General features: G+C 33.5%; 2 protein-coding genes and 1 long non-coding RNA gene across 4 annotated transcripts in view; 2 read left to right on the top strand and 1 right to left on the bottom strand.

Annotated features, from left to right (window-relative positions):
• Positions 1-519: 519 nt before the first annotated feature.
• Positions 520-3,684, bottom strand: LOC115441870. Of its 2 annotated transcripts, XR_003938508.2 has the most exons (3): positions 3,426-3,684; positions 877-980; positions 520-808 (listed from the first exon to the last, which is right to left on the bottom strand). It is a non-coding gene; the product is annotated as an uncharacterized LOC115441870 (long non-coding RNA). The 2 variants fall into 2 exon arrangements; XR_003938507.2 differs by lacking the exon at positions 3,426-3,684 and having other exon boundaries at positions 877-3,417.
• Positions 3,685-3,781: 97 nt separating this feature from the next.
• Positions 3,782-15,905, top strand: LOC115441869 (1-acyl-sn-glycerol-3-phosphate acyltransferase alpha). Its single transcript, XM_030166782.2, has 5 exons — positions 3,782-4,027; positions 8,464-8,597; positions 12,439-12,620; positions 14,658-14,826; positions 15,662-15,905. The coding sequence occupies exons 1-5, from the start codon at positions 3,837-3,839 to the stop codon at positions 15,832-15,834; spliced, it is 849 nt and encodes a 282-aa protein (XP_030022642.1). The 5' UTR covers positions 3,782-3,836; the 3' UTR covers positions 15,835-15,905.
• A 938-nt stretch (positions 15,906-16,843) lies between these two features.
• LOC115441878 (1-acyl-sn-glycerol-3-phosphate acyltransferase alpha) overlaps positions 16,844-19,146 on the top strand; it is a gene marked incomplete in the record, with an annotated part of 8,615 nt that continues 6,312 nt past the window's right edge. The window contains 1 exon segment of the mRNA XM_037444369.1: positions 16,844-18,419. Within this exon segment, the coding sequence (XP_037300266.1) occupies positions 18,229-18,419 (191 nt within the window).

Below are 19,146 nucleotides of genomic sequence, written 5' to 3'. Positions count from 1 at the left end.
ATTGTCTGTCAAATCTCCAAACCTGTCTGCTCCTTCTAAATCTCATTCTTCCTTCTTAAAGTAGGTTCCTAGTTAAAGGTATGTAGGTTGTTAGTCATCCACAATTCCTCTAACTGTATACATAAATGATCATAGGGGTAGTAGTCACTCACCATCATGCGATCCATGTTTGGCTATATTTTTTAAAAATAAATAAAGCTATCCCGCACTCCACGCGGGCACGCCCGCTGTTGCACATATGCGATGCAAATTAAATAGTTTATTTCATTTTTAACCTGTTTGCAGATCATGCAGCAAAATTCAAAAAACAATGCGATACAACTATTTTTTTTTCTTAATTATAAATTCGCCAACCAATAAATTCTTAACTAAAAGTGATTTTTTACTCTTAATGTTATTCCATGTTAACAGTTTCATAATAATACAATAACAAACGTTTTGCAGAGATAAAATAATTATGAAATCTCATTAAGATATGATACAAAGATATGGATGGGTTAGTCTATTCAGTGACAAAGATTAAAATTTATATTTTATTTATTTAAATAATTCAACAAAAATGGTAAAATAGTCGCGTTCCACGGACATTAAAACTTATACAAAAAACGCCCTTATGGTCCTAAAACTGTTGTATATTCCGTGGAGACAGTAGTGTAACTGTGTTCTGCTACAACAGGAAACTTAATAGAGTTATCATAACAACACACCAAATCTCTCTTGTAACAAATACGAGATATATACAGCATTGTCCTGCCCACACATTTCGCCCTTGGTATGCAGTGACCTTTCTTTTCCACGCAAGAGGGATCTGAAAGCAACCCACTAATTAAAAAGTAAATTCGCGCGATAAACATTGTATTGCGGTTATTTACTCACGTATATTAATCGCGTAAAACATTTCTTTTCCCCTCTCACTCAAATTATGGAATACGTAATCCCTATATAGCAAGGGATAAATGTATTTTGAAGTCCTGTTTGTGCTTCGAAACGCAGCGCATGTAAACAGAAAATAAAGGACGATGCAGAATATTGTTTTATTCATCATCGCTACGAAATTCTGATGGCTATGAATCGGTACATTAAACAACAATAAGTTTATGACTAATCATTAATTTCCTAATTGAATCGTTAACTGAAATAATTTTATGGGTTCTGACATTTTCCAATTTACTTATCTAGCGACTCCGAAATTACTTAACAGGCGAATGTTTACTGTGGCTCGGGAAATGTGTGCTTTTCTCACCCTGAAAGTAGGTTACTTAAACGTAACGCCTGCTTTACGACTGGACAAGGCAACACTAAAACTTTTACAACCACACTTTGGGACATTAGTTACGGTTTAAAATACGCAAGATTCTAGGTCACGATGCTAACCTTGTTATTGAAATGACCTCAACTTTATTATAAACCACTAATAATTCGTCTAATTAACATTCAGTACGAAATAACATGTTACAAAATTATTACATAAGTTGTTCTCGGATGACGTTGACCATGAAAGCAAAATACTATCGTATCATTCCTCTTCGTGACTCGAAGTTAAACTTTAATAATCAATTTGAGTATAAATAGCAAAGCCTTTTAATTACTATTGTAATATAAAACTGGTTAGCATAATATAATAATGACTAACAAAACAATGACAAAAATATAATATCCCTTTAATTTAAAATTTCGTTTTAAATATGTCCTACAACATATGTTAATCAATAATCGATTCTTGGATTAACATATATTTCTAGAAAGACCTCTTATTCCTTAAGTATACAAAACGTAAGAAATTCTAACTATAGAAGCAAAATCATTATAAGAAAGGATATCAAATTAAAAGTGCATTGAGAACGATAACAACGTTATCAGAAATACTTTTGTACACTTAATCACTTTTCCACGGAGTTGCTTTTAGTACAATAGAAAAAAATAGCGGCACAAGGTAAATGTTCAGCCACGCAAAGATAGAGGTTCATGATTTGACCATACTGTGTAAATAGTTATTTGATCTTTTAGGGTCCCGTATCTCAAATGGGACCCTTATAGGATCACTTTGTTGTTCGTCTGTGTCTGAAGACCCTTTTTCTCATGAACGCGTAAAGATATCAAGTTGAAATTTATATAAAATACTCTGGTCGATGGTCTCTTGTAATTGTGAAATTATGAAACTTGTAAGTCAACGCGATCAACAAATAAGGCCGATTATGTCGCATAATTTCGCATATTTTGCGAATTCACAAGAGAATCTAACTTATATCCAGTAAATCTAAAATTCTAAAATTTGTCAAGAATCAATATCTTACAACGCATGTAAAGGAAAATATTTGAAAACCGTAAAAATGTATAACTAAAAAGCTAGTTTGTACGGAATATTAGGGCGCGACTCTTATTCGCACTTATCCAGTTTTTTCTATTTACTAAATTGACGTCATAAGAACGATTTAATTGCCTAAGTTATCAAGAAACGCATTTCATGAAATAAAATAATACATTGTAATAATTTATAACCTACTTATCTCATATTATCTTTTTCATGCTCTACTTTTAGTCATTATATTATGATGCATAGGTACATTATTTCACTAAAGTCTCAATATTATACAAATGTATTAGAAAAAATGTACACTCATAACATTTAAGTTTATGCTTTAACCCAATCATTTTAAAAAACAGTGAACCATGATAATAATGTAATAAACCACGAGTGTCTCACTAAATTGTTATCTTTATTGACAAATGATTATGACTAACACGGTGTTGTTCGCGACTCCAGCGACTTAAAAAAGACTTTCCCGCTACAAAAGTCCCTACATCCCTAGCAATTCATAATATTACCCGTATGATGTCAGCGCTATCTATGTAAAAACAAATCAAACATTATTTCCCATAGGAGCAAATTACTGGGATAAAAGTAGTCTATATATTAATATAGGATATTATCTATTCATGTGCCATTTTTATCCGAATCCGTTCAGCCATTTCTGCGTTTACTTCTATCAAACATCCAAACATCTTTAATAACTTTCACATATTATTCGTTGAATATAATTTAAATTGTTTGTTCTAACGATGTTGTAGGTATCTGAACTTTGATAACATCGAACATTATGAATAATTATTATATCAGTGGATATATTTTTTTACTTTAAACCTTATCGCATGTATATAGTCAAAATAAATTATGTTTTCAGACAAATATGTAATAATATATGGTATTATCTATATTATAGTATTTCATGCTTTTGAAACATAGGTCGACAAATATTCGAGCGGGTAATTTAATGTTCAATGATCTCACCATCCATAAACGCCTAAATACCAGCTATGTAGCATATAGGGGACAAATAGGCCTTTGAAAAAAAAATGTTAATGTTTCGATAATAATTATTGAAAACATTTGAAAACTGCAAAGATGTATTTTAAAAACATAATACCCAGTTTATATAGGATCCTCGGGGCGCGAGTCCAAATTCCACTTGTCCGTTTTTTTCTTCATATTGTCAGATATATGAAAACCGCAATTAAAACTTTCTAAATAACACCATTTTCAATTAGGTATTCAATTGTCTAATATTTAAATTTTCTTAATCTGCAGTCATTAGTCGCAAGGCCTAAAGTATTTAGTTCATCCATGCATCGAATGCCACCGATATAAATCAGATAACATACACACACCCACCAATCGTCTGCAATATACACTAACCTCAAGCATATCCAACTACGCGGCAGATTCTGAACTTCACAGATAATTTCAATAATAATGTAAAGATAACATTATTAAGTCAGTGCGTACACAAACATACCGCGGGTCGAATGCGTTCGCTGTGAAACGTATTGTGTTCAAAATGTGGTACACGTTCCTTACGTTTGTTTTATTCTTGGTCGTCACGTTTTTATTTAAAAAAGTCACACAAAAAGAACCAAATGTTATTAAATACCATTTGAATTTTTTCATATTTTACGGAGGATGCTCTCTATTAGCGGCTGTGATTTGGCCAATATTTTTATTAAGCCCAAAAAACGTGAGGAATTCAAAGTAAGTAAATTAATTTTATTTTATGATAATTACTGCCTATAATATCATTATAATTATATTATTTTTTATTCATACATACGACAGTGAAATTCCTAATTACATGTTATATTGTTGCTGTTCCAAATTAGCTCTAATAATTATTTTGTTATCTCCTTACTTATTTATTAACATTATCTACATGCCAATTTAGTCACAGTGTTAAATACTTAGATTATGACCATTCATTATAATGTAGATAAATTGTAAATTCTAATAATGTCAGCCCTGTATTAAATTGTCCCACTATCGGGCACAGGCCTCCTGGACAATTAAGAGAGCTGATTAAATCTTCGTCCATCACGCTGGCCTAGTGCGGATTGGTACATGTCATATACCTTCATAATGATGGAGAAGTGTCAGTTATGTTTTCCGGTCTCCCAAATATTTTATTAATATTATTTTGAAAACTACGCATTTAAATTTCACAAAACGTGAAATATGACTTAAAGAATGTACATACTCTACTAAAGCTTAAAATAATAACGAAATATATTATTAATTGGTTCGCAAATTTAATAAAATATTATCTTCTCAAATCTAATATGAATTCAAATAAGAAAACCTGACAACTACTAAAAAGTACTTAAAGAGAATAACATAACACTAAGAAGCGAAGTAGCGGAAGGCTACTAATAATTGATTTGATAACAATATGCGTCAACAATAGAAGGCCAAGCAAAAATTATAGTATTGAATAAATATAGCATTGCTAGATAGATCTTTTTTATAGAAGAATTGGTCTGCACAGGAAACACCGCATTGTTTGTTTCTGCCACCGTGTAACATACACGGTAATAACATATGTTATATGTATGTTAATATGCTAACCATTATAATTTAAAAGACCTATCTTAAATTTTCTTTTCAACAATTGAATAATGATACTATATATTAAAATAGTCGAAATATTTTTTTCTTCGTAAAAAAAATATGTTGAAACGTTATTTTCCCTATGCCAGCAATAAAGTCTGCACTGCACTTTGTAATACTTTATATCAGCTCATATCCCAAACAGACCATGCAGTTGATTTATGAAAAAAAAAAGTAATTCTGCAAAGTTCTATTTTTACAATAGGTAGATTTTTGCAATAAAACCTTGTAACATATAATAATAATAATAATATCAGCCCTGTATTATATACTTGCCCACTGGTGAGCACGGACCTCCTCTACTACTGAGAGGGATTAGGCCTTAGTCCACCACGCTGGCCTAGTGCGGATTGGTAGACTTCACACACCTTCGAAATTCCTATAGAGAACTTCTCAGATGTGCAGGTTTCCTCACGATGTTTTCCTTCACCGTTAAAGCGAACGATAAATCCACAAAGAATACACACATGATTTTTTAGAAAAGTCAGAGTTGTGTGCCCTTGGGATTTGAACCTGCGGTCATTCGTCTCGGCAGTCCGTTCCACACCCAACTAGGCTATCGCCGCTTTTAAACCTTGTAAACCTTTTTAAACCTTGTAACATAAGTCGTACTATAAATGAATTAAGGTCAGATACTATTTTATTGACGCGAAATATATTTACTTCATTAGTTTTATAGCTCATTAAACATCAAATTATCTTAAAATAACCTACATACACTATATAGAAGGATTCACATATAAATTTAATCGAATAATAGAAACTAAATTATAAAATTAACTGATTATTATTTTTTTCATAAATATAACACAATATACATAAACTAAAACATGCAATCGCCCCCACTACACTATACTATTTAGTAACGTCTATTGTGTAGGATGCGTAATACGGGATTTAAGAAAAGTATTGTAATTTATTATTCCCTTATAGCGCATACATAAACACTTTATTTTGGAGATGTTCATAGGCGATATCATAGATTATTATTAATTAACTATATTGCCTTGGTGACGTAGTTATATTACATTATGACTACTAAAATTCTGAGGTCTCGGGTTCGATCCCCAGATCAGGCAAAGTGATACTAGGATTTTCTACTCAGTATCAGCACTGAGTTTGAAATTTATGGCCGATATGGCGATAATCTCGTCCCATATCACATCATGGGACGGAATATACACGGCGGAGATTGGATGCACCAATTGCGCCTCTGCCTACCCCTTTGGCGATAAAAACCCCCACGTTTGTTTATTAATTATCATAAAATTATCTAGTCGGTATTAAAATACCTTATCTAGAAATAGATACAATTTAAATTCCGATCGAACGTTATCCTTAGCATGTCCCCGATAATATGCAGACGTAAATAGATCAAAAATTCGAATTAAACGTGTAAATTTCCAAAATATGTTTTTCTTCCAAAATTGTTTGGCTTCGTCGAAGAACTGCACAAAATAATTATCTACATTCAATACTTTATATTATTCACACAGCCGGTTTCGCCATCTGCCATTACGCCACAATTTGTATTACTTTAATGAAGTCAGATAAATATAAAAACGGGTGCAACCTAAGCCTTGTACCGTTAGTAGCGAAGAACTCGTTTTACTTTTATCGCATTTATTTAAGTAGAAAAAGTCGTCATTTCTATTGTTATATTACCTTTGTTAATGTTTTATTGTTAACTAATAAAACCTATCTTTACTATTTAACTTGTGATTATGATATTCCTATCATAGGATATATAGATTGTGTATAGACACAGGATCATTCTAAATGAAACCACATATTCGTCTTCACCTTTGCTGACAATGTGCAAAAAATCGTCCATTAATAACGAATATTTACACTAAAAATCCTGGTTTTAGTTTTTAGATTTATTGATTACTTTGTATTTTAATGCGGATACGGCGTGTGTGAGTGTATTTCTGACTGAAAGTATGATTTTGCTAATGCGGTGAATTCTCTTAGAGTAGAAGTAATAGCATTAGAGTGCGTAAAATTAAAATTACTTTTTATTAATATTTATTTCGTTTGTTTTATTCTTATGTAATATTTATTTTACATCTAGGGCTCAAGTAACTTATTGTAAAGTATTATTTCCAAGTTGATAAGTATGTGGTTTCATTTAGTAACGCAATTTCAAAATGACCCTGTGTACCTACAAACCTTTTGTTGGGCAGGGACTATGTCTATTACTAAAAGGGTTTAGGCTCATCACGATAGCCTAGTGCGGTCAGACATTCCTTCAAAAATTCTCATGAAGGCAATACGTACGTAGGTCTCGTTACGATGTTTTCGTCACCATTCAAACAGGAGATAAATTAATAAAGAATACAAGCGTTATTTTAAAAAGTTAGTGGTGTGCGTCTTGGATAGTGATTTCGAACCTACGATCTTTACATTGGCAGTCCGTTCGACTTTTATTAAGGTCATCACCACTTCGGCACTTGTGATATTATTAGTCCAATTAATAACAAATCATGATCTAATATCCTCAATGAAGTGCTTTCGAACAAGCTCTAACTTCCTGATATTGTGCAATGTTTACAAACACTAATACAGCTCCTTGCAATTTTATTATTTCAAGACCACATTAATATTTTAATGTTAAGGTTATCATAAATTTTGTTGTAATACTTTGCATATTTTTATTTATCTGTAAACTACTAGTTGATGGCCGGTTGTTACACCATAAATGGCGGCCGATTAAGGTTGTTATAAATTAGCCTTTTTATGTGTTTTCATTAGCTTCTCGCTTGCTCTTATATTGCCAAGAAATAACTTAAAATCACAATAAAACTTTTAACCCGGTTTTTATTTGTAAACAATAATAATTATTATTATCAATATTTTAAATAATCACTTTTTTATCACATTCATCTTTACGTCAATTAATTTGAGAGTCACAGTCAAAACATCCATTGATAAAAAATGTTTATAATAATTGAGCAATTAGGTCATAAATGTATCAAACTTTACTATACATTACAAATTCAAATTATTTCTGGAAACAATATGTGGGGAATTAAATAAAATACCTACTTTAAAAAGTATGCTGGATACACGACCCGATGCCTTGTGCATGTTCCTCTTCAGACCCTGCGGCTGAACACGTTATTGTAATAAAATCGAAAGAAACCGATTAAGTGCGCGTAAGACTTAGACACTAAGGTCTCCGGAACCCAAGCACTTTTGACTTCCTTATTAGTTGTTGACAATGAATATACATGTCTAATAACAAATAATTCGAGGAAAGATCGGATCTCTAAATTTACGATCATAAACATAAGAATCCTTTAAATATTGGACAAACACAGACTGTGGAGGCTTAGTATTACCCTTAGGATTCGGACTTTTATAAAACAATTAATAACCTTGATTGTAGCGGCAGACCCGTTACAATTTAAAAAGTCATCACAGGACCGCATCCTGCGGGAGGACAGGGCGCTCAGGGCTCCGTGAATTCTAATAATTTGCCTCATTAATATTTAACTTTTAACATCCTCCGTGTCTGCTTCCAGAATGGCGGCGAAAATTTTAAAACATATAACCAAGTTGTATGATTTGAAATGGGAACTTCGTAACGGAGAAATCTTGGCCGTGGATCGTGGAGCTGTGATCGTCTCTAATCATCAATTAACCTTAGATATTTTAGGTAAGTAACACAACTTACACTGACGTCAGTATTCGCAAAGGCGTGGCAGAAGTCTTGTGTAAAATATTCATTAAATTTATATGTCTGCCCCCTAACCGAGGCCGAACGATGGTCTGACACCATCAGATAGGTCATGGGAATCCCAGTCATGAATGCTATGCATCAGGCACAGGACAGGCTGGAGTAGAAGCAGCTAGTCAGTGCCACCATCAAGGCTTACCAAACGGGGCACGACCTTCAGTGATGAAGAAAACCACATAAAAGAAGATAATATATAGCCCAATTCTAAGGCTATAACCAAACTGTGTTCGAACGCTAAAGTTAGAGAAACTACACTTTCGTGTGTTTTTGTTTCGAAAAATTGATCACAAATTTTGATCGACTGAGCTGGCGAACGGTCATGTCATCTCATAGCCGAAGTAACTTCTACGTGCCAGTCCTTTGTAACACTATTTGTATGAAATACATTTTTGCCGTTTGCGTAACCTGGCTCCTCTAATTTAACAATTTAAGGGTAATAATAGGTAAAGAGCACCTATATTTCAATTTTAGAACTGAAAATAATTTAACAATACGTCCTCAAAAAGCTGGATTATAAAGTAAACCGTGTCAGTGGCACTGCGTGTTCGGCGTTAAGGCATCCTGGCGCTTGGTGCAAACGCGCCTTCTATTCGGCTTGGCTTGCTTATAAATTCGGAAGATTCGAATACACCTAAAGTCACATAAATATTACATACCAATCTAAAATCGTCCCACCACCTGCGGCTATCGCAGTCTCATTGGTGCCAAACTGCCGTGCATTTTGCAGAAACGATTTGCCTTCATTATATATGAGCGACTAACTGCTACAATTAACCCACCTTGGGAAATCCAGTCGTGAGCAAATAGTGTTGAAAAATTAGAATCAATAGAAACTCCGCGACCCATATATCCTTCCAGAAGACCAGGAAGTGAATATGTAACATATCAATAAATATAACAAATTGTTATCATCAATGGCACTGTATCAGTGTACTATTTGGTTACGTACAATAATGACCTTTGCTTTCCCTATAATATCTATTATTGATAATAACTAAGCTTGAACGTCAACAAAGGATGTATGCTACTTTTTTGATATTGCTTCACACAAGCGAAGCCGCAAACGAAAGCTAGTATACAAATATTCAACAATTTAAAAGAATATGATAGTATTTCTTTATATACTTACTATAAATATATAGGGAAGATAAATGGATTGACAGTCCTACAGGGTCAATTTGAATTTATTGCGTGTGATAAAATGAAATCGGTAAATAATGTACGCAATACTTTATTTATGTATGTGTGTTGTTTTCTGATACACGTTACTTAAACTGTATTCGGAAAATATATAACTAAAAGTATAAAGTATGGGCCTGAGGGTTCGTGTGGAATAAACAAAGACAAAATGTGTGAGAGAGATAGAGATCATGCGGTCAATATGGTTTCTAGAATTGTAAACGGTGTAGTTATAAGCTAACAGGAGACAATGCATTACATGTATATAGGTATTAATCACTACAAACCTAAAGAAAGAGACGGGTATTGGCCGCACAATCGCTTAGTCTCCCTCTAGACTCTAGAGTGATATTTTTTGTGAAGATATTATTCAGTCTATTCTTTATATGTATTTATATTTAAACTACAACTTATTCGAACCGAATCAATACACATAATATTTGATTATGGCTAAAGAAAATTCCAATGAAACTTTACATAAATAAAGCAATGAGCTATTTTCATGACTTACTTAGATTTTACGATTTCGTAAAAAAAAAAAAATATATATGCAATTTAGACTAGAGAGAATTAAATTGTAAATGGATAACATCATATATTACGTTAAAACTAACTTTTTGCTATCTTGGATATGGTAAAATATTATTAATCAGTAGATATACAACTGGTACCAATGTTTATTTGCTCGATAATTTTGTATTGATTAAAGCCTCTCCCCAAGCAAACAGCCTTGAACAATTCGTTCGTTGCCGGCGCGCGATTTATATACAAAGATTTACGAATAATTTTTACCTAAAACAATTTCAGGTTCTCTTGAAAATTTTAAACTAACAATATATTCCTAAACTAGCTTCCGCTCGCAGCTTCGCCCGCGTGGATTTCGGACTTCAAAAATGGAGCCGGTCGCGAACGTTCGAGAATGTTCGTTTTACGAAGCTACTCGCTAGGTGATTCGCTAGCCTCTAGGTGCCAAGCAAGCCGCCTGCCTGTGCGTTCGCGACCTTATATATATACAAAAAAAATCCTTATAGCATGATTCAGTATTCACGCATGATGGCTTATTATTAGCGTATTTCATGTATAACTTTGGTGTTTCTATACCGATTTCTATAATTCTTTTTTATGGAATATTTAATAATGTTAACGTTTTTAATTAGGGATGACTGAGAGTGTTATAAACGTAAGAGTAGACAAATATAATGAGAAAGCTTCGAACTGCTAAGCTATCGGGAGTTACACGTGTTATTGTGAGTCAACCATAAAAGATAGACATATGCTGTCGTGGGATATTTTTTACATAATTTTAAGGAGAACATTTCCATCATACATGATTTCTGTGTAGCTTTAACCATTAAGGTTGCACACGCGACGGAAGCTTAAAAATGGAGTAACTTCTCCCGTTTTCCCAACATTTCCCTTCACTGCTCTGCTCCTATTAATTGTAGCGTGATGAAAAGTATACTATAACCAGCACAGGAGTATGACAAATAATTGTACCAAGTTTCGTTAAAATCCGTCGAGTAGTTTTTGTTTCTATAACGGTTATACAGACAGACAGACAGACAGACAGACAGACAGACAGACAGACAAAAATTTTACTAATTGCATTTTTGGCATCAATATCGATCCCTAATCACCCCCTGATAGTTATTTTGGAAATATATTTCATGTACAGAATTGACCTCTCTACAGATTTATTATAAGTATAGATAAACTGTCTATCTGATAGTTTGCAAATTAAATAAATGATATGTACTTTAGACGCAAGGAATCAACGATTTTAGTGGCATTTTTAAAATAAAATTATTTAACCATTACCTGCATTATAAAAAATTTAAAACAACCAAATTAATGATAACCTATTGGAATAATACGTGTTAACCATTTTATAATGATTCTAAAAAATTTTAACACGCCGTTTTGCTTGGGGTAGGGCCTGAACAGTCCATACTCCTTAATAAACAGATCGTGACAATATATTGAATAACAAAGTTCATCGAAAATACTGGGCACAACCTTGAAACGATTTTGTCGATTGTTAACAAAACTGTCGCTTAAAATTTGGGCTTTGTTAGCATCTTTAGCTGAAAGGTGCTAGAATCATGTAATAATTGGACTTATTTGATTATTGTTCAGCTCCGACTTTTCCTTATTAACTTTTTCCTTAGGATATTTTACAAACATTTATATCACAATGTGTATTCTTTGTGAATTATCACTTGCTTTAACGGGGAAGGAAAAACATCGTGAGGAAACATGCATATCTGAGAAGTTTCCTATAGAAATATTGAAAATGTGTGAAGTTAACCAATCCGCACAAGGCCAGCGTGGTGAACTAAGGCCTAATCCCTCTCAGTAGTAGAGGAGGCCCGTGCCTAGCAGCGGTACAATATAATACAGGGCTGTATTAATTATAATGTAATGAAGCAATGCGAATTCTGATCGCTATATATTATACACAAAAACGCGAATTTTATACGTGTGGAACTTTATGATCAGACATATTATATCTAAAATTTTCCAAACGCAACAGCTTCAAAGACAAATACTTTACTTAATATTTTGTTTATTGCATTTCCAGGTATGTTCAACATATGGGAAGTGGTAGACAAAATATCTGCTATAGCCAAAAAAGAATTATTCTACGTATGGCCGTTTGGACTCTCAGCGTATCTCGCAGGAGTCGTGTTTATTGACAGAAAAGATGCCAAAGGTGCTTACAAACAACTTCAAATGACGTCGGAAGTTATGATGAAAAATAAGGTCAGAATAATGATAACCTATTTGAATACCATTTATAATTGATTGCACTAGATAACGTATTCGGTTCTATTAGTTAATAATATAGGAAATAATATTAGAAATTGCGTTTACGTCTGTATACATAATTAAGAACTATTATTATCATTATCATAGCATATTATTATCATAATACATCATTGTTCTGTTTACGACTTTGTTGATTAACGATGAGAATGAAAATAAATTTAATTAAAACTAATTATAATATTAAACGTATCTCCTCTGTGGTCTAGCGGTAGCGTAAATAGGTTATGGACTAAGAGATTCTTGGTCCAAATTCCAGGTGGACCAACTTCTGTATTTCACAAATGACTGACTTCAGACTGAACATGAGTACTAGAGTAAAAAAATGTTATTGATGCTTCACAATATCAAGCTATTATTAGCTTTAAATGTAGAATAGCAGTACTAGAAGCTTATTGTGGCTGAGTAAATAAGAGTAGACTTAGAGTCGAAGTAACAGAAACTTATTATATAGAACAATGTAAGAACCCTGCTAATACCTACCCATTTTTCATGTAATTTCTAGAATACCTAACTAGTAACCCAAAAGTATGCTAGATATTTATCTCGTATACCCTATATTTATGGGACTATTTTTTAATTAATCAGACGAGCAAACTGCTCTCCTCAAGTAAGTGCTACGGCGGCTTATAACAGCACCCTCAAAAATTAAAAAAGTGTGTAAGTAATGCGCACGGTATAACTATCGTCATCAAAATTAATAAAATGTTTACAAAAAAAGGATTAATGATCTTATATTTCCCATGAGTATTATCGTTTTTCAAACTTGCTATTAGGTGATTTGTCGAAAACAATAAGACTGCCGGCCAATCGACTCCTTAGGATTTCAATTTTAATGGTGTCTAATGTCTACGGCTCAGAAAGCAGGTTAAGCTGCCAACATCGCTAGTTGCCAATGTCAAACTGCAATTCTTGTTAAGCCGCCTCTGAAACTTCTGAACTGTTTGGCACTAAGTCCTAATCTAAAACCGTCTATCAAACTGCGTTGTAATTAGTTATTTACAAACCACCCCTTATCCCGGAAATGTTGACGGAGGCCACACTAATTCACTTCTTTTAACTGAGCTCTATCCGTCTTGTGATATTGTTATATGGTGTGTGTTGAAATATCGACCAAAAATTCCGATCCCGAGCAGATTCACCTATATGATGATGAATTCTGATGAATGAATGAATGAATTTTCTCTGAATTCATTTGATTAAAAACAGAAGCCGTACTTATTATCACGAATATTACAACAGTTTAAACACAAACAATATCGGCAAATTTATTTGAGTACATATTATGCAAACAGTAAATAATTCATTTTCGAAATGTTTATATACAAAACAACTATAGAATAAAACAACACAATTAATACCGGTATCATGAATGCACCGAAATTTAAAGTACTTATTTTAAAAGTTATGATTGAAATTATTAATGGTAAATAAATGAATGGCAAACAATATAATTGTTTGGTGTACTTAATTTAAATTAAAACTGGAAACGGATACTGTGTTGCCGAGCCATTTAATAAAATCTAAATGGAAATATGTTTTCCGTTGTTGTAAACTCACATAGTTATAAAATATTAGGATGATAAGACTTAGTGATTATCATTAACTAAGAATTGCTCGCAGCTTCAACACGTGAATAATCTTTCCCACTACAAATAACATCCCTAAAACATATCACAAAAACAGTGCAGCAATTTAGAGCCTGAATGACTTCAGCGCCTTCTATTTAAAAAAAAATGATAAAAATTATCATTCTTTCCATATACAAACAAATTACCGCCATAAAAGTATTTTATGTGTTAAATGTTAATCCAAGAGATGGTCTATCCGTGTGAGACATTGCAACTAAATCAGTTCTACTGTTTTTACTTTTATTTCTAACAAACATTGAAACGTTTCACAAACTGGGGCATTTATAACATTAGTAAGAAATAAGATAATAAGACGTTAAATAAGATAATTACTTCGTTTCAGACAAAACTATGGTTGTTCCCTGAAGGAACAAGGAATAAGGACTATAGATCATTATTGCCATTCAAGAAGGGTGCCTTTAACATAGCAGTTGCTGCACAAGTGCCTATACTACCAGTAGTATTTTCGCCTTACTATTTCGTCAATGCTGAAAAACATATTTTCAATAAAGGTAAATACTTCCAATAGTTTCCCTGAATGATTCCAAAATTATGTAATCATTTTGTAAAAGCAGTATCAAAATTCAACTTCTCAATTTTGGAATTGGATTATATCCGCCTGCTTTACTAAAAAAAAAAACAAGTTCTGCACTGCTAGGTACTCCCTAATTTGTCATTACTATGGTTAATACCATAAATGGACACTAACTGACCCCAATAAAATTAGTAACCGTTTCTATCAATCTTGGATTGACGTAGTAAACCTATATGCAACACAATATATTATATTGAAGTGATGCACAATGTATTTCAATTGATTGCCTCAAATCTTGGCTTATTGAAATGGTTCAAATATCGGCCTCGTGCAAATTGCCCATTAAATTAGAATTCAATGTCGCGAATTCGTAATACTGCGTGATTGTAAACGTGATTATATCTGTAATATGTTCCAATTCATTTGTACATTTTATGCTAATGCTTCATGATAATTAGCTGGTGGTGACGTATTGAAATCATATTATGTACATAAGATGGATCACAATTTACATGACGAACTCCCGCGAAAGCAGCTCGATGCCCGTCATAGCCAAGGTGTCGCGTTCCGGAATCACCCAGTCTACGTCATCCAATAAGACAAACCGACATAATTCTATCAACCAGGAGAAGCAACAAGTGACTTTGATCTACATACTTGGCCTATTTAGAATTTGCCATCAGACTCAATATTATACATAAGGGCCCTCTTTCGATATGCCAGAGTAATAAAGCAACAGTTTTTAACCCTAACATAAACTAACGGTTTTTGGTGATGATATGTCTACTTACTACCACTGTGTATTTTTTCAGGTCACGTTATAATACAATGCTTACAACCAATACCAACAAAAGGTCTGACTTCAAAAGACATACCAGACCTCATGGCGAAGGTCCACGAAAGAATGTCCACGGTATACAGAGAATTATCGAAGGAAGTTATAAATGATTTACCAGCAGACTACCCTTACACCACAGTAGGCTAAATAAGACTAGTATTTTGTATCGTATAGCATTTAATTATAAGTAAATTTTTAAATAAATAATATGTCTTATATTTAATTTAATACCCATTTTAACCTCTGTAAATCAAAGAAACCTCTAATGGCTAATAGTGAATACACATATAAATATAGTATAATGGAACGACACTACTGAGTGGCGTGGGTGGGAAAGCAGGTGAACATTCTCTATGGAAAGAATGTAAAAAAAATTCATTCATTTCACAGTAACTTATTGTTTTGTGTATAATTCTTATTTCGTCTCAGCTAGTTCGCCTACCTAGTCTTCGTCTGCAAGTCTATCTACATCTACTCCGATAGTAGCTTCAGGAGCCAAAACTGTCTGCAGCATTGCGCAGCGTGGCTCTACTTGCAAATAAAAAAAGATTAGCGCTCACCAATGGCTATATGTACACGGGCCCTTATAAGTCTTACAATGTACGTCATTACGAATTTAATTTCATATTTTGTTTGTTTGAAGCGCTAATCTCAGGAAATACTGTTTCGAATTAAAAAAAAATGTGTTGTTTTTTGGGTATCGGACCCCGCCGTCAACACCGGAGGAAACCCGCGAATGGGATACTGGAATCCCCCTGTTTAGCAGGGACCCTGGAGAAGGTCGGGAACGGATAGCTAGAAAGGAAATGTGGGGGAAGGATAAGGAAACCTCTTAGGTGATGCGAAGCGACGGTGGTGCAGATGTGCGGCTGGTCTCGTTGATAACGGTGAGATGATGTTCAGCGTCAGGGGTCACCACTGTAGTGGCGTAAAGGTAGACGCCGCTGTAGAGGAACAGATGGTTACGTTCCTCTATGGAAGGGGAAGATTTTGGAAGGGGAAGATTTCCAGTCAGGCAGATATTGCGCCTGACCGGCCGCGGCCCTTTCGACGGTTCCTATTCGGAGATGGTATATAAGCAACGCGTCGCTCAAATTGTGCAAGCGTGATTCAGGATCGACGTCGCCATCTATCGTGATTGCTGTGTGATATCACTGTAATTGCGTCACTGCATCGATCCTCTTGCAGTTCCGGCGATGTTGACAAGATGGCGGTGTATGCATCGTTTGTACCGCCACAGACGGGAAGGGATGGAAATGGCTAGGAACTGTTCGCAAGCCCTTATAGGTCTCAATGTAATACATACTCAACTGTGTCCCTAGGGCCGCGACAAATGACCTCCCATGCATAGGTTTGCATTCGGTGTGGAGACCGAGCGCACAAGAATTGCCTCGGGCGGGATTCTTTTAGTGTTGGATCGCTCATTTATCGCGGTAGGCTATATAGCATCACACTATTCCCAATAGGAGAGGGGCGAAAAATGTTGCAAAACAGGGGAAATTTATTCCTTTTGAGAACTACCGCTGTGTGCACTGCGTTAACGGTTAATGTTATTCAACGATCACGTATGACAGAATTGCTCTTCTCAAAAACATCTAAATATTATATTTTAAAACAAAGTCCCCCGCCGCATTTGCCTGCCTGTCCGAACGCGAAAAACTCAGAAACTATCCATTGGATTTCGATTAAATTTGCTATGAATATAGTGTAAAACCCTGTAACATAGGCTATTTTCTATCCCGGGGAAATATATAGTAGGACTTTTATCCCGGCAAACTTTTACAAGCGTATGGAGCTGCGAGAAAAAGCTTGTTATATTTAAAAATGCAATTTTTTGTGAAAAATATTAAATTCAAATGTCTGTTAAAAGTAAACACTAAAACTGCTAAACAGATTTGAATTATAGAACATGTCCTACATCAACATAATATAGGTAAGTTACTTTTAATCCCGGTAATTCGCTTTTGTGGAAAATATAAAATTTTTAAAATTATATTTACTTTTGTCACAAAGTTACCGCTCTATATAATGAATTTAATCAAATCAAACTAAAATTTAGCAATAAGAAAATTATTTCTTATTGCTATTTTCTATTACGAAATAGATAGTCTTCTGAATATAGATACGAAATTCATACCCAAACACTCCTAAACAGAGGATTTTTTCTTAGATAGAACAAAGTTTATAGATTTTAGTGAAAACTTACTTCGGGTAAAATTTATCACAGAAAAATAATTTGCCAATTATACAAAGCACTACGTAGTTACCATGTTACGAAAATGTTCTTTCGGCATTTTTACAACGTTCCTCTCGAGATTTGTCATTAGTTATATGCTAGAAATATCAACCTAACATGAACTATGCAATGCTTCATGCTACATATAATTACAAACCATATGGCAGCTGGAACGCTGCAGAACTGTTTTCTTGTGTGTGCGGTTCATTTGTTTTATTTTGTTTTCCTTTGTTTTGCATAAATTGTGTAACGAAAACTATTTAATATAGAAAGCAATTAATTGTGAATTTATTTATATTATAAAAATGTGGGACAAAATAATTTATGTAATTGTTATTACAATAGTGACTTACGTTTTAAAACAACTGTTTTCGGAGACTCCTAATTTTATAAAATTTAAATCTAAATTCTTTATATTCTACTTATGGACCTCTTTAACGGCAATTGTCTTATTACCATTTTTTGTGTTTAATCCTAAGAACGTGAAGAACTCTTTGTAAGTATATTTTTCATCTTGGGAGATTTATGAGTATACACCGTACATACGTACTCCATGCGTATATTGATAAATACCAGTGAGTCACCGGATAATTTAGGGCTCGTCGGGACTTGGGTTTTATCCCAGCTAATAACATTTCCAGGTCCGCATAATGAGCCCTAATTTAAAAGCTTGAAATTCATTACAATGTATTTTTTCATTTGTTTTTTTTAAGTGTTCCTATAATTTTATCAACACAATTTTATGAGTTGAGATAATTCTAAAGAGAAACTAAAAAAATATGTCTTATCATAAAAAAAATAATAAAACTCGAGTCAATGGTGATTAGACATACTCTACATTTGGGACGAATGCACATAATTCTCAAACTCATACATACTTAAAATAAAACTTAAATTATTCTCTGCTTGGTGTCATGCATAACGTAATAAGTATGTATATTTTGTTTAAGAACACATACACCTTCAATTTTTACTTTGAAATGAGGAACTGAACTACAGAATGCCAGTCATACTGTTTCATCAAACCTTGTTTGTTTTTTATTACTTACTATATTTGAATGCTGAGGCAAATAGACTACTTATCTAATAGTGCAACACCAGCCTACATAAAACATAACAATTTGAAATACACAATACTACATAATGCATCACACATAAATCCTAGCTGTATTAATAAATAAATATACTGCTTCAAATGTCCTTTTTATTGATGTCAAAGTAAA

Source organism: Manduca sexta, chromosome 28 (assembly GCF_014839805.1).
Source record: "Manduca sexta isolate Smith_Timp_Sample1 chromosome 28, JHU_Msex_v1.0, whole genome shotgun sequence".
Taxonomy (NCBI): domain Eukaryota; kingdom Metazoa; phylum Arthropoda; class Insecta; order Lepidoptera; family Sphingidae; genus Manduca; species Manduca sexta.
Note: the sequence above shows the minus strand (reverse complement) of the source record. Positions and strands in the feature narration are given on the sequence as shown.

Coding starts and splice junctions, on each gene's coding strand:
- LOC115441869 (XM_030166782.2), top strand. CDS start 3,837: ATGTGGTACACGTTCCTTACGTTTGTTTTATTCTTGGTCGTCACGTTT. Junction 8,598..12,438: donor ATTAACCTTAGATATTTTAG/GTAAGTAACACA, acceptor TTGCATTTCCAG/GTATGTTCAACATATGGGAA. Junction 12,621..14,657: donor AAGTTATGATGAAAAATAAG/GTCAGAATAATG, acceptor ACTTCGTTTCAG/ACAAAACTATGGTTGTTCCC.